Source organism: Ananas comosus, linkage group 24 (genome assembly GCF_001540865.1).
Source record: "Ananas comosus cultivar F153 linkage group 24, ASM154086v1, whole genome shotgun sequence".
Taxonomy (NCBI): domain Eukaryota; kingdom Viridiplantae; phylum Streptophyta; class Magnoliopsida; order Poales; family Bromeliaceae; genus Ananas; species Ananas comosus.
Window position 1 is genome coordinate 6851454 of NC_033644.1, and position 13767 is coordinate 6865220.

Consider the following 13767-nt stretch of genomic DNA (forward strand, 5'->3'; position numbering starts at 1 on the left):
GGTCAAATGGCAAGTGTGCAGCAAACCAGCCCTAGCATTCGCAGCATCCCCCCACCACCCCCACGCGATGCATGCATGCATCCTTCCGGAGACAGGTGGGCAGTGAGCTTGCAAGGGGGGGCGGGTGCCGCACGAACGCCTCCGTGCGGGCGCGCGCGCGCGCGTGGGGACTCCTCCTTAATAATAAAATAAAATAAATATATATATAAATAAACAAGAATCGCGCCACGTCACGCCCATCCCCCGCGGCGTCCGCATAGAGCACGCGGTGCGGACGGTCTCCCCATACGACACCCCCGTATCTCCGAGCCCCCGGATAGCGTATCCCACCACCGCTACCCCCTCATTTATTGCGAGCGCCCCCCCCAAGCCTTATCCTTCCCATTTTGACCCCCGTAGCGTCCTTCCAAATTTGGACCCCCGCTGTCTCATTCACGTACCGTTACGGACCGCAAGCGGCCGTCGGATCGCGATCCGACGGTCCGAAACGCCCCACGTGAGACACAATCATGTAGAATTGTCGACGGGGTGGAAATGCACCGAGGCCCCTCAACTATCAAAATAATCAACAACTCTTTTGAATTTGTGGTATTATTTAACTAAAATAAATCTAACAAAAGAGACTAGCTCAAAAGAGAACGTTGAGGGGTCTCCGCAAACTTTTTTAGTACCAAATTGTGAAGGGCAAATTAGTCATTTTCATTGGTCGGGGTCCACAAAGCTCATAGACCCCGTTTTCGTCCGTGCCGTTTCAATATATACGGCACCCCCGTATTCAAACCCCCACCCATCTCCATGTCCCCTCTCTCTCTCTCTCTCTCTCTCTCTCTCTCTCCNTATTCCTCTCTTGCTCTTCCCCTAATGCCTCTCTCTCTACCTCTCTCTACCTCTATCTCTATCTCCCTAACTTTCTCTCTCCTCCCCCCACCACTTTCTCTCTCTCTCTTCTTCTCGGAATAGTCGCTTTCAAAGCTCTTTTTGTGCTTCTCTACTCCGTCCTTGCTGAGTAGAGACCCCCATTAAAAGAGAGGCAAGGTGAGTAAATTATTAGAGGTGAGGTCGAGGGTGTATGGACCGGGTTCACGGGACAGGAGATTTTCCTTTCATGAAGCGCTTGTTCTTTTTTTACAAAATTTTATATTTTTGCTTAAATTCTCGCATTAAAATATTGACTTAAAAATTACTGTGTTGTTTTTTTGTTTGCTTAACTTTTTGTTCTCCCTATGTTTCGGTCTGAAAACAAGGGCAGAGTGTGGGCCGTTTGTTTGACTCGGGGGTCTTCCTAAAGTCAGCCCCACCAGTTTTTTTCTTTTTTTTTTTTGTTTTGAATTTTTTAATAAAAATTATTTACAAAATAATTTTTTAAATAGTCTTTTGAAATATGGTTTTGTTTTCATCTCTCCTGTAATTTAATATTTAGTGACGTACGGTGCGGGTCATAACATACAGTAGCATTTCTTCATCATTAACTCTGGTGATAGTACATTATTATTAGTCTTCGTGGTTTGTTTTTTTTTTTTCTCGTTTTATTATTATTATTATTATCATTATTATTGTTATTATTATATTTTTTTCTTCTTTAATCTTTGAGGTGCTCGTAGAGTCCACACGTCCGGTTCTATCTTGGCCGTTTTGGTCTTCTCTCTGCCACTTCTCCTTCTTCTTCTTCTGCTTCCTCCTCCTCCTCTTTGCTTCCTCTTTCTCTCTCTCTCTCTCTCATGCTCTCAGAGAAAGCAAGAGAATGGAGTAGAGGGGAGGTGGGTGCACAGGTCTTTTTTTCCTAGCCTTTTTGGTGCTCTTACCGGTGTTGTGTAAATGGGTTGGTTTTTTGGGTTAGGGTTAGGGTTAGGGTTGTGAGTAGGTGAGAGAGAAAGAGAGAGAGAGAGAGAGGGAGGAGGGAGAGGGAGAGAGAGAAAGAGGTTATTATACTACCAAGGTGGTGGATCTCACCTCACTCACATACTTGGGCTTTTTTCTCTCTCTTTCCACCCTTTGTGTTCCTTCATAGGGGGAGAGAGAGAGAGAGAGAGAGAGAGAGAGAGAGAGTTGGAGGGATTGGTTTCATAGCAAAGTTTAAGCATTTGACTCCTCTAGTCTCTCTCCGTTTCTTATTCTTTTTTAATTCGTATTTATTTTCTTCTATCTATTCCCCCTTCTATTTTGGGCACTTGCCCCTTTGGTTCTTCGTGTCGCTTCTCTTTCCTCTTGTCTACAGTGCGAGTCACAAGAGAGAGAAAAAAAAAAAAAAAGAATCAGGAGAATTTACATACATAATAAGAAAGGAGGGATCTTTGGGAGGGAAAAGGAGCAACTTTTGGCGCTAAAGGAATCGATTACTGATCAAAATAGAGCTTGGGCGCTTTTTCTTTTTTCTATTTTAATTTTAATGAGTTTCGGCGGCTTGTTCGACGGCGGCGGAGGCGGCAGCTCGGGCGCTTTCCCTTTCGGCAGCGCAACGATGCCCCCCGGCGCCGTCTCGCAACCGCGAACCCTCTCCCCCGCGATCTCGAAAGCCGGGTTCAGTACTTCCCCCGCCCTCTCCCTCGGCCTGGTACAATTTGGCCTAAATTATTTGATTAATTCCTCTTTTCTTTTCTTTTTTCTTTTGTTCCTCTTCTTTTTTTTCTTTTTTTTTTTTGTGAGATCATTTTTGTTTATGCTGTATTCATGAGTTACGATTTTCATTCGATAGCAAACGAACTTGGACGTGCAAGGAGAGATGAATCGCATGGGAATTATGGGCGTCGGAGGCGGCAGCGGCGGCAGAGCGGGGAGCGGAGACGGGGACTCGATGGGACGGAACAAGGAGGACGAGAACGAGAGCCGATCCGGGGGGAGCGACAACTTGGACGGAGCCTCCGGTGACGACCTCGACGGCAACGAGAACCCGCGCAAGAAGAAGCGGTACCACCGCCACACCCCTCAGCAAATCCAAGAGCTCGAATCGTAAGTAGAACATTCGATCTTCTTCCATCCATCCACGATCTTCTTCCCCTTTCACTTCTTCTTTAATTTCCTCTCATATTTTTATACATATATATATATATAAATACTTGTCGGATCTTTATTTTTCACTTCACCTCATGACCAAGTAATGAATGACACCTCCTATATGCATGCTTATGTATGCGGTGCAGATTGTTCAAGGAGTGCCCTCACCCGGACGAGAAGCAGCGGCTGGAGCTGAGCAAGCGGCTTTGCCTGGAAAGTCGGCAAGTGAAGTTTTGGTTCCAAAACAGACGCACCCAAATGAAGGTGAGAATGAATCTGAGGGCATGCAGGAGTTTAATTAATTAATATAATATAATGACTAGAGCAAGAGCTAATTAATTAATTAATTAATTAATTTATAAGATGGAATGGTTTTATCATGAGCAGACCCAGATCGAGCGGCACGAGAACGCGCTCCTCCGGCAGGAGAACGACAAGCTGCGGGCGGAGAACCTGACGATCCGGGAGGCGATGCGGAACCCGATCTGCACCAACTGCGGCGGCCCCGCCATGCTGGGCGAGGTCTCGCTGGAGGAGCAGCACCTCCGGATCGAGAACGCGCGCCTCAAGGACGAGCTCGACCGCGTCTCCGCGCTCGCGGGCAAGTTCCTCGGCCGCCCGATCTCCGCCCTCGCCAGCCCCATCCCTCAGATGCCGAATTCCTCGCTGGAGCTCGCCGTCGGCACCAACGGCTTCGCCGGCCTCGGCTCCGTCGCCCACACGCTCTCCGCCATCCCCGATTTCGTCCCCAGCGCGATGGTGGGACCCATCACTCCGCCGCCGACGGCGCACCGAATGCTCGACGGGCCGTTCGAGCGAAGCGTGTTCCTCGAGCTGGCGCTGGCGGCGATGGAGGAGCTGGTGAAGATGGCGCAGATGGAGGAGCCGCTCTGGATCCCGACCTTCGACGGCACCGCGGAGACGCTCAACTACGACGAGTACCGCAGCACTTTCCCGCGGATCATCGGCCCCAGGCCCTCCGGGTACGTCTCGGAGGCGACGAGGGAGATGGGGATGGTGATCATCAACAGCGTCGCGCTCGTCGAGACGCTCATGGACGCAGTACGTTGCACTCATCAAACTCTTTCCGTTCAATTTTTTTTTTTTTTTTTTATCTATCGACGTAAAGTGAGAGGATATATAAGCGAAATGCTGCTGGTCTAGAATCGTTGGGCCGATATGTTCCCGTGCATGATCGCGAGAACAAGCACGACGGAAGCGATATCCAGCGGAGTAGGAGGAACAAGAAATGGAGCACTTCAACTTGTAAGTAGCTAGATACTCCAAGGAGGAAAAAATTGAGTATCAATTGATATCTCATCCATATTAGTTTATAATTGTAATTGGGTATGTTGCTATAGATGCATGCGGAGCTCCAGGTTTTGTCGCCGCTAGTTCCGGTCCGGGAAATGCAGTTCCTGAGGTTCTGTAAACAGCATGCGGAGGGGGTGTGGGCTGTGGTGGATGTCTCCATTGATGGTCTCAGAGATCATAACACTTCTGCCGCTGCTGCTGCTGCTGCTGCTGCTAACACCCCTTACATGAGCTGTAGGAGGCTGCCTTCCGGGTGTGTGGTCCAAGACATGCCTAATGGGTATTCAAAGGTATAATACCCCTCTCTCTCTCTCTCTCTCTCTCTCTCTCTCTCTATTGTTCTGAGTTGTTCATATTCAATGTGGGTTATTAAGGGATGTGATGGATTACCTTAAATTTGCTTTAGGGGAAGGCTTTAATGGTACCTCTTTATAGGCTTTATGGAGTAATACGTCTGTCAGACATGCTGTTATATATGCAACCGTTAGATTTTACTTTGCATAAATTTCCCTGAATCTTTAGAAACAAGAGAAATAGTAGTAGCTAGGGAGTAGGTTTATATCAACATACCAATCTCGCAATTTTTCGGTGTCCTGACTTATTCAGTACATTCCAATTTGTACATACAGCTGTTTTATAATAGTAACGAATAAAATATTATAAATTCGAATCCATTCGGATCGTTAAATTCCTTGAGTTTCCTTTTATTTACGAAAGTATAGATTTAAATATTATCTTATAGCAACTTAAACTCTAATAAAAAGAGTAATAGATTTTGTTAAAAACTAGCCATAGTATAGGGTGGTGGTTTTTTTAATAATATATGAGGGCAATAGAAGGGGATGTGATGGATGGATTATATTACCTTAAACTGCATGATTCATGGAGTTATTTGACCACCTTGATTGGATTCACTGCTCTCACTCACTGTACATATTTTTATGTTTTATGAATCCGAGGCATTCCTTCTTGTCAACAAGTCAATGCCTTAGCTCAGTCTCCCAAAAGTTTTGCAGTTGGATTGCGTGACTTCTGATTCTGTCTGTCAGGCATTATCAGAGAGAGAGAGAGAGAGAGAGAGAGAGAGAGAGAGAGAGAGTATATTGGAATCTTATTCTTTATCTATTACTCCTTCCTAAATGAAGAAGCATCATACTCATCTCCTCCAGCTTATAGTGTAATACATTGGGTTTCATCATGCATCTTTCATTGTTTATCATTTAGATGCTTCTTCTACTTCCTTGGGAGCATCAATAGTAAGAACACTGCACACTGATCTCGACGCAACAATAAATATATATAATGTATTCTTTTTTGGGGAATAGTTAAAAAATTAATAAATTTTATGTTACTATATTTACAGTTTATAATTCAATAATTCAAAATGTAGTATCTTGTTCTCCTTTTGAGATTCTGCATTAGTTCGATACAAAAAATACTTTTAAAAAAATAATAACATATCATATAAATTATAAACTAACTGATAGTAAAATGCTATTTTGTTTTATGAGTAATTAATGCTAGACTGACAAACATTTTTTATTACTACTATACTGACTTGGAGGAGTTCAATTGAATATCTGTTATAATTTATGAGAGAAAAACAATTTAATTTGTGGACAGAATCAAATAAGAAACCATTGTACAAGTTTTAAATAAAAATTTTCAAAACTAATTTACAAGTCTCAGTTTATTAATTTATGATTTATAAAAATTTTATAGTAATTAGTGCAATAGTGATAGTTGAATAATACGGAACAAGCGTTGTACTATAAAAGCATAAGCTTGTAGAGAACGGTATTTAAATATTTTTATATTTAACTATCCCTCTCACAACTAAATTTGAGACTTTTTGCAAGGTCCATGATGTAAAACTTTTGCTCTGATAACATGTTAAATAATATGGAACAGCCGTTGTACTTTAAGTTTAAGTTGGTAAAAAACGATATTTAAATATTTTTATATTTAACTGTGGCAGAGTATTATATATATCTTTGAATCTCTGTAATAAATTACAAATGCATCATATCATAGAGTCCATTTTGAAGTTATTCATTCTTTTTTTTTTTGTTGTTGTTGCTCTCACTTAGAGCTAACCCACATTGAACACTAAAACATGGGCATTAAACATCACTATCTAACATTGTGTGGTACTTTTTGTGTCCTTTCCCTTCTTTTTTTTATTATGATTAAAAGCATCCTTATTTCTTCTCTGATTTTCAGCATTAGATTATCCCCATTTCCCGGAGCAGCTTATCTATTTAACTATTTACTCCCCACACTCTCCATGACAATTACTATTATTATTATTATTATTATTATTATTTTGCTTCATTGTTTCCCCCTAAATCCTCGCTCTCTCGTGCCCCAGAAGAAAAGGGAAAAAAAAAACAAAACCCTCTCTCCAGTTCTCGTGGGTCAACGTTTCTCTTACCAGCTTCTATTATTACTCTTTCCAGTACATCTTTTTTGTCCTCACGTGGTGGTGTATTGTACTGTCGCATTCTATCGTGTCCGAGTCCGACCCCAATCAAGAAACTGTTTTATGCACAAATTTTTTTTATTAAAAAAAATAAATAAATTATCAAAATATTGTAAGTATTTATTTTTCACAGGTAACATGGGTGGAGCACGCGGAGTACGACGAGACGGGAGTGCACCAGCTGTACCGGCCGCTTTTGTCGTCCGGGCTGGCGTTCGGCGCCCGGCGGTGGGTGGCGACGCTCCAGCGCCAGTGCCAGTGCCTCGCCATTCTGATGTCCTCCTCCGTCCCCGCCCGCGACCACGCCGGTCAGTAATTATATACTTTCATTTTCATTTTTTATTTTTTATTTTTTTTTGTTTGTTTCGTTTCTTGGCATTGAATTCTCGGTTTGTCAGATTTTCTGATTGGGTAAAATGTAAGGACAGAGGTACTGCACATATACAGCGACCTGTTCCCTAAATTTCTTAGATGAACAATTTAAGCTCACATTTTGATTTATCCGGAGATTAAGTTAAACGTAAGACTATAAAAAATAATTTTTGATGAAAAAAAATATTTTCTTGTTTTTTTTTAAAAAATAGTTTTTTAGTCATATTCGTTTGGTTGAGAAAAAAGTTTGAATAAAAAATGATATTGTATGTTTTTCTTCTAATATATATTATATAATATTTATATAAGTAATTACTATATTATATATATTCTAATTATAATTTATATCTACAAATATCATCATCATCATCATCATCTACATTTATAAATAAAAATATTCAAAATTATACAATACATTCAAAATTACATTATATATTATGTAATATGTAATATAATAATAATAATTAATATAATATAATATATATATAATATTATATATAATATATAAATATATATTTATACCTAAAATATTATATAATAATAGTACATTAATATAAAGAATACAGGAGGGTAATAAGTGACTCTCCTCCATAGAGTTTTTGTTTTCCACTGGAAACAGCAAAAAAAACCAAAAATTTTAATTTTTTTTAATTCGTAAAAATACTTTTACGAAAAATTATATTACATCTAGCCAAATAAGTGAAAAGACGTTTTTTATGCCGAAAATAATTTTCAGCTTTTATTTTACGCCGAACCAAACACCGCTTAGGTGCGTGCGTCGAAAACGTTACTCATGTCAAAAATAAAATAATTTATCTTTATATGTTTTTATTTTAACTTTGTTTGACTAATAATATTATATGGGCCTCAATATATACCTCACGGAGCATTAGTGTAGACGGTAATTAATCTTTTAGATTAATGATCATTTTAACCAATCTATTATGCTTCAAACTTTCTTTAATTATTATTTTACAATAGAAATTGAAATTTTTAATGGTTACAAATTAAAATGCAGTATAAATAAAAGTTTAAAAACCAGAGTGTTTAAATTGAAAGTAGAGTATTTTAGAAAAATACTGTATGTATATCTATATATATATAGTTATAAATCTTACAGCACCGTTTCAATTCTAGGTTTCAAAAACATTCAAATTGATTTTAGCGTCAAAAAAAAAAAAAAAAAAAAAAAGAGTTGATAAGACTAGGGGAGAAGATGGACTTTTGGATTAATGGCTATACATCTTAACATCTATTTTTGAAGTGCACAAAATCACTGTTTTATATTTGCTGCTTTTTAGTTTCTTTGCATAGACGTTCTTATATATAAAACCTTCAAAATTAGTGTTCAAAGTTACATATTAGAAAATGGGAAAAAAAAAAAATACCAAACCCCAACCTTTTAATACTTTTTGAAAAATAAAAACTTTATATTCGTTGCAATTAGCTATCAGATTCCATATTGTTTAAATTCCTTTATAAATAATTGGCAGTTATATAAAACTCAAATGACTCAAAAATATTTAAGTTTGTATAATATAGGGAGTAAACCAATGCAAGAATTTAAAATTACTCTTAAATTTTTAATATAAAAAATAAAACTAGTAAAAAATATTGTATTGCTCGTATAATTAAAGCTTGTGAGGGTCATGTGCAGCTGCATTAAATGCGTGTTTAGGTGATCAAACAAATTCCTTTTTCCTTTAAAATAGCTGCACATACGTGAAAACCCCCCAAAAAATTAGTATTTTGTGCCTGTACTCTTCTTAAAGAACATACTAATTTTTATGTGTGAAGGGTCGAATATAATAAAAATTATCTTTCTCTCATGGCCTAAATTTTTTGCTTCTCTACACCTATACTCATAAAATTAATAGGTAAGAGGTAAGGAAGAAGATTGAAATTTAACCCAGTAAATATGATGCAAAAAATTAATGCATTAGATGTTAAAGGTTGAGAAATTTTGAATTCGTTTTGATACTATGTTACCCAAAATATCGATTTAGGAGTTTAAGGTTTTAACACATTAGATGTTAAAGGTTGAGATCGAACCACGATCTAACAGAGTGAAGGAATTTTGAATTAGTTTTGATACTATATTATCCAAAATATCAATTTAGGAGGGAACGGGTTTAGAAATTAAGATACATATATTAATATTAGGAATAAATTACTATTTCACTTGATAAATCTTTTGTTCTAATTTTTTCATACTCCTAATTAGAATGTTCTAAGTTAAGACCTATACATATAGAATTAGACTAGTATATTATTAATAGCACCAAGTTATTAGCGCTGTTAGATTTTCGACCCCTGAATGAAGTGATGTGCGGTTAGAATGATAGAAATGGTCAGAGGGATAGATCTAACAGCGATAACAGCGAAAAATTCTGTAGAGCACCAGGTGTTTGGTATCAATGTTGTGTTCTCTGGTTAGGAGATAGCAATTAAGCGGATGATTGACTGATCAGCGCTAGTGATTAAATTAAATGAATATGACATGATGTTTGTGAATTATTGTTGATGACATAAATTAATTCATAATTGGCTGAACGTACGAACGGGGTTGGTGGGGTGGGGTGGGGGTGCAGCAGCGATAACGCCGGGGGGCCGGCGGAGCATGCTGAAGCTGGCGCAGCGGATGACGGACAGCTTCTGCGCGGGGGTGTGCGCGTCGGCGGCGCAGAACTGGCGGCGGCTGGACGAGTGGGGGTGCGCGGGGGTCGGGGACGAGGTGCGGGTGCTGACGCGCCAGAGCGTCAGCGACCCGGGCGAGCCCCCCGGCGTCGTCCTCAGCGCCGCCACCTCCGTCTGGCTCCCCGTCCCGCCGCACCGCCTCTTCGACTTCCTCCGCGACGAGCGCCTCCGCAGCCAGTGGGACATCCTCTCCAACGGCGGGCCCATGCAGGAGATGGCCCACATCGCCAAGGGCCAGCACCACGGCAACGCCGTCTCCCTCCTCCGCGCCGGCGTAAGTGCACCACCTCCTCCTCCTCCTCCTCCTCCTCCTCCTCCGCTCCTTTTTCTTCTTATTTTAAATCTCCTTATCCGTCTTTCTATATTTTAATTTTATTATTCAACCTCTCAAATTATTTATTTAATTTTTTAATAAGTCAAAAAAATATTTTTACTTTTAAATTTAAGCGAGAATCCCACACTAACTAAATCTAACATTAATTAACTCAAAAATCAAACGAAATTAAAAAATTGAATAGTAAAATTAAAATTTTGAATGGTTAAAAAACTAATTCAAAATAGTTTATATGGTGTAGATAAGTTCTGTAGGGCTTTATCTTCAAAAAAAAAGAAAAAAAAATATATATTAGATGTCTGATCAGTTTGAACTTTGGCCCCACTATATTTAGTTATCTAAACTCTAAAAAATAAAAAAGAAATACAATAATGTACAACTCAAATAATTCAAATATTAGAAACGAAAGAGGATCAAAAATAATTGTACGGATTATTAAATGACTGTCACGGATTATAACTGCCACTGAATTGCACAAAAACTGGGGCTGCATGGGTTGCTTGTTAAACTAGTACTAATTTATTTTGAAAAAAGAATATAAATTTTATATATATCATTCTAATTTAATGGGTTAGTGATAATGCATGTCTTTCTGTCTTGTCTAGCTCTTTTTTTCGATTAAAAATTTTATTACTTTTTTGTGAATTCTAAAGTAAGGATATAAGATTTATAATTATTATGAAATGTATGCGTAAATTTTTCCTAGTTAAAATGAATTAAAAGCTAATTAAAAATTTATATACGGCATGTAAATAAATTAAAAAAAAAAAATTGAAAGGCTGATATATATACAAATACACAAACCTCCGAGATTACATGTGCAAGTTGATGCTTGTTACACCTCAAAATATGTCGTATATTTTATATCTTTTTCATTCAAAAATTATTATTTTCTACTTATCACATCAACTTGTTTTAACTAAAAATTACTTTAATTTTTATGAATCGTAGTACGAGAGGTTTAAGATCTACACCGCCGCTTCATTGGAGTGTATAAATAAAATTTTTTATTTATATGAGCAACACTACCAACTAAGTCTAAAGGAGTGTATATTATGCATTTTATTTATTCAAAAATTAGAGTTTTTTTTAATTGACCAAGTAATACATGTCATGTATCATGTACCTCAAAATAGGGTACTAGTACTTTTTTTTTTTCATTTGCATGGGGTAAGTAAACAAAAAAACAAAAAATAATTATTATGAGTTACTTTCTCCTAGGCCGGGGAGTAGTAGACAATGAGACAAAAGAGGACAAGTTATTCGAAAGTTTAGATAGGGATAAGATGTGAAAAGGTTGACATTAATAATAATAATAATAATAATAATAATAAAACAAAGCCCAGATCCTGACGGTTGGATCTCGGCGTCGCGATCACGGCCGTCGACAATGGACGGCTGTGATCGCGAGGGCACAGTGGGACAATTTGATGGGCTGCTCTTTCGATCTAATGCGATTTGCTGTCTTTCTTTCTGACTCCGACGGTGTTCTGTTTCGGAAAAATGTCGGCAGCTGCTGTAAGTCTTTGAGTTGAAAAGTTTTGTCGCCTTTTTACTTTTCTGGTTTGGCTGGGATGGGTGGGAGTATTTTTTTTTTTTTGCATATCTAACCCTCGAAAACGACATTTTGTACAAACATCCTCAAAAGCTGAGGAATCCATCTCTATGTGGCTTTCAAAAGTCAGAAACTTAATTAATACAAAAAATTACATGATTATATTGCATAATTTTGATGTAAGTTTCAAGAAAGAACATGAATTAAATCTGAGGGTAAATTGAACGTATGGTCCTCAATTTATGAACTTTAAACTTTGCTAAAATTTAGATATAAAGTTAAACTATAAGTAAGCCTTTTGATGAAAAATACGTGAATAGTAAAGCATGAGTGACAAGCCAAATAACCCTTGGTTTTAATATTAAGTTGCATTATTTTACCTTCTATTTTATTTTTTTTTCTGAAAAATCTACCATCCAATAGGATAATAAAATATTATATACTTATATTTTATTGCTCGCAGATCATCACAATAAAATATAGTACGTTTCTCGTATTTTATTAATAAAATATACTAATTAATTTACTATTCTATTTACTATCAAACGCAAAAGTGTTTAGGAAACAAAAATAAGAGTACAATGTCTTAAACTGTGTGACGGTAAAAATGCAATTATAGAGTAAATCATTGGTAGGCAAATTGAAGTTATACAAGAATCACAGCTTTATATATGTTCTTCATCTTTTTCTTTTCTTTTCTTTTCTTTTTTTTTTGAGTTTCCATTCATTAGTATATGTTTTTACAAAAAAAAAAAAAAAAAAAAAAAAAAAAAAAAAAAAGAAGTTCTGATGATCGATGTGTTTGGTTGATTGATATTAATTGTAGGCTGTGAATTCGAACCAGAGCAGCATGCTGATCCTGCAGGAGACGTGCACCGACGCGTCGGGCTCGCTGGTGGTGTACGCCCCCGTCGACGTCCCCGCGATGCACCTCGTCATGAACGGCGGTGACTCCGCCTACGTCGCCCTCCTTCCCTCCGGCTTCGCCATCCTCCCCGACGCCCCCCGCAGCAATCCGAACATTCCCAATTCCAACCCCCCAACATCCGCCGCCCCCTCCGACGCCAACATCGACGGCAGCAGCGTTGGCGGGGGGTCGCTCGTCACCGTCGCGTTCCAGATCCTCGTCAACAGCCTCCCGACCGCGAAGCTCACCATGGAGTCCGTCGAGACCGTCAACAACCTCCTCACCTGCACCATCCAGAAGATCAAGGCCGCGCTCCAGAACGACAACATCATCTCACCGTAACTAGTCCCAATCCCCAAAATAAGAAGATTTCATTCGAAAAAAGGAAAAAAATGTTATATTTAAGATATATTTCTGCTCGTAATATATATATATAGAGCTAGCCTTAGGCGAGCACACATTAGTGGGTTGAGTCAAGAACGAACCGCGACGACGACGACGACGACGCATATATCGTAACCCTTGCTAAGTGCTAAGGAACGCACGTAGCCGAGTGCGTGCGTGGGTGCATGCATGCGTGCATGGTTTTTTTAGCACGAGAGCAATGGTGGTGGTTCGGGTATTGACTTGGTCTCCAAACAGTGGCAATCCCAGGCTTTTGCTGCATAGTGTTGTTGTTATTCAATAGATGCATATTTATATTTATGTATTTTCATTATGCATAGTTTTTCGGAATCTCCAAAGGGGGATAGAGAGAAAAAGAGAGAGAGATCGAGCTTATAGATTGAGTCAAAGAATCCCCAACTATGCTGTGTTGTAGTGTTTGATTTAAGTCATGATTGTTGGTTAGTTAATTTTCCTTTTAATATTATCATTGTGTACTTTTCCTTTTGTATCACTTCAGTTTTTTTGTGTGTTTATGTGACACCCCAATAATTCCACATCGGATGGGAAAGGGGTTGTCATTGGGTTTATAAGAGACTTAGACACTAGTAATAATAACTGGGCTTAAGCATTTTTGGGTCGGTGGTTGGACCCAACGAGTTATTATTGCTAGTGGGCTGGGTCGTTACATTTGGTATCAGAGCCAGGTTCACCAGCTGGACATGTGTGGC

At 38.7% G+C, this 13767-nt stretch overlaps 1 protein-coding gene across 3 annotated transcripts; it reads left to right on the plus strand.

The window, feature by feature from the left end:
* On the plus strand, positions 921-13547 carry LOC109728752 (homeobox-leucine zipper protein ROC6-like). 3 transcript variants are annotated; one of them, XM_020259271.1, is made up of 9 exons: positions 921-1035; positions 2693-2946; positions 3138-3255; positions 3379-4053; positions 4156-4257; positions 4353-4595; positions 6921-7095; positions 9751-10130; positions 12572-13547. In XM_020259271.1, the coding sequence occupies exons 2-9, from the start codon at positions 2720-2722 to the stop codon at positions 12992-12994; spliced, it is 2343 nt and encodes a 780-aa protein (XP_020114860.1). In that variant the 5' UTR covers positions 921-1035; positions 2693-2719; the 3' UTR covers positions 12995-13547. The 3 variants fall into 3 exon arrangements, with proteins under 3 accessions (XP_020114860.1, XP_020114859.1, XP_020114857.1); XM_020259270.1 differs by lacking the exon at positions 921-1035 and adding an exon at positions 1592-2551 and having other exon boundaries at positions 9754-10130; XM_020259268.1 differs by lacking the exon at positions 921-1035 and adding an exon at positions 1593-2551.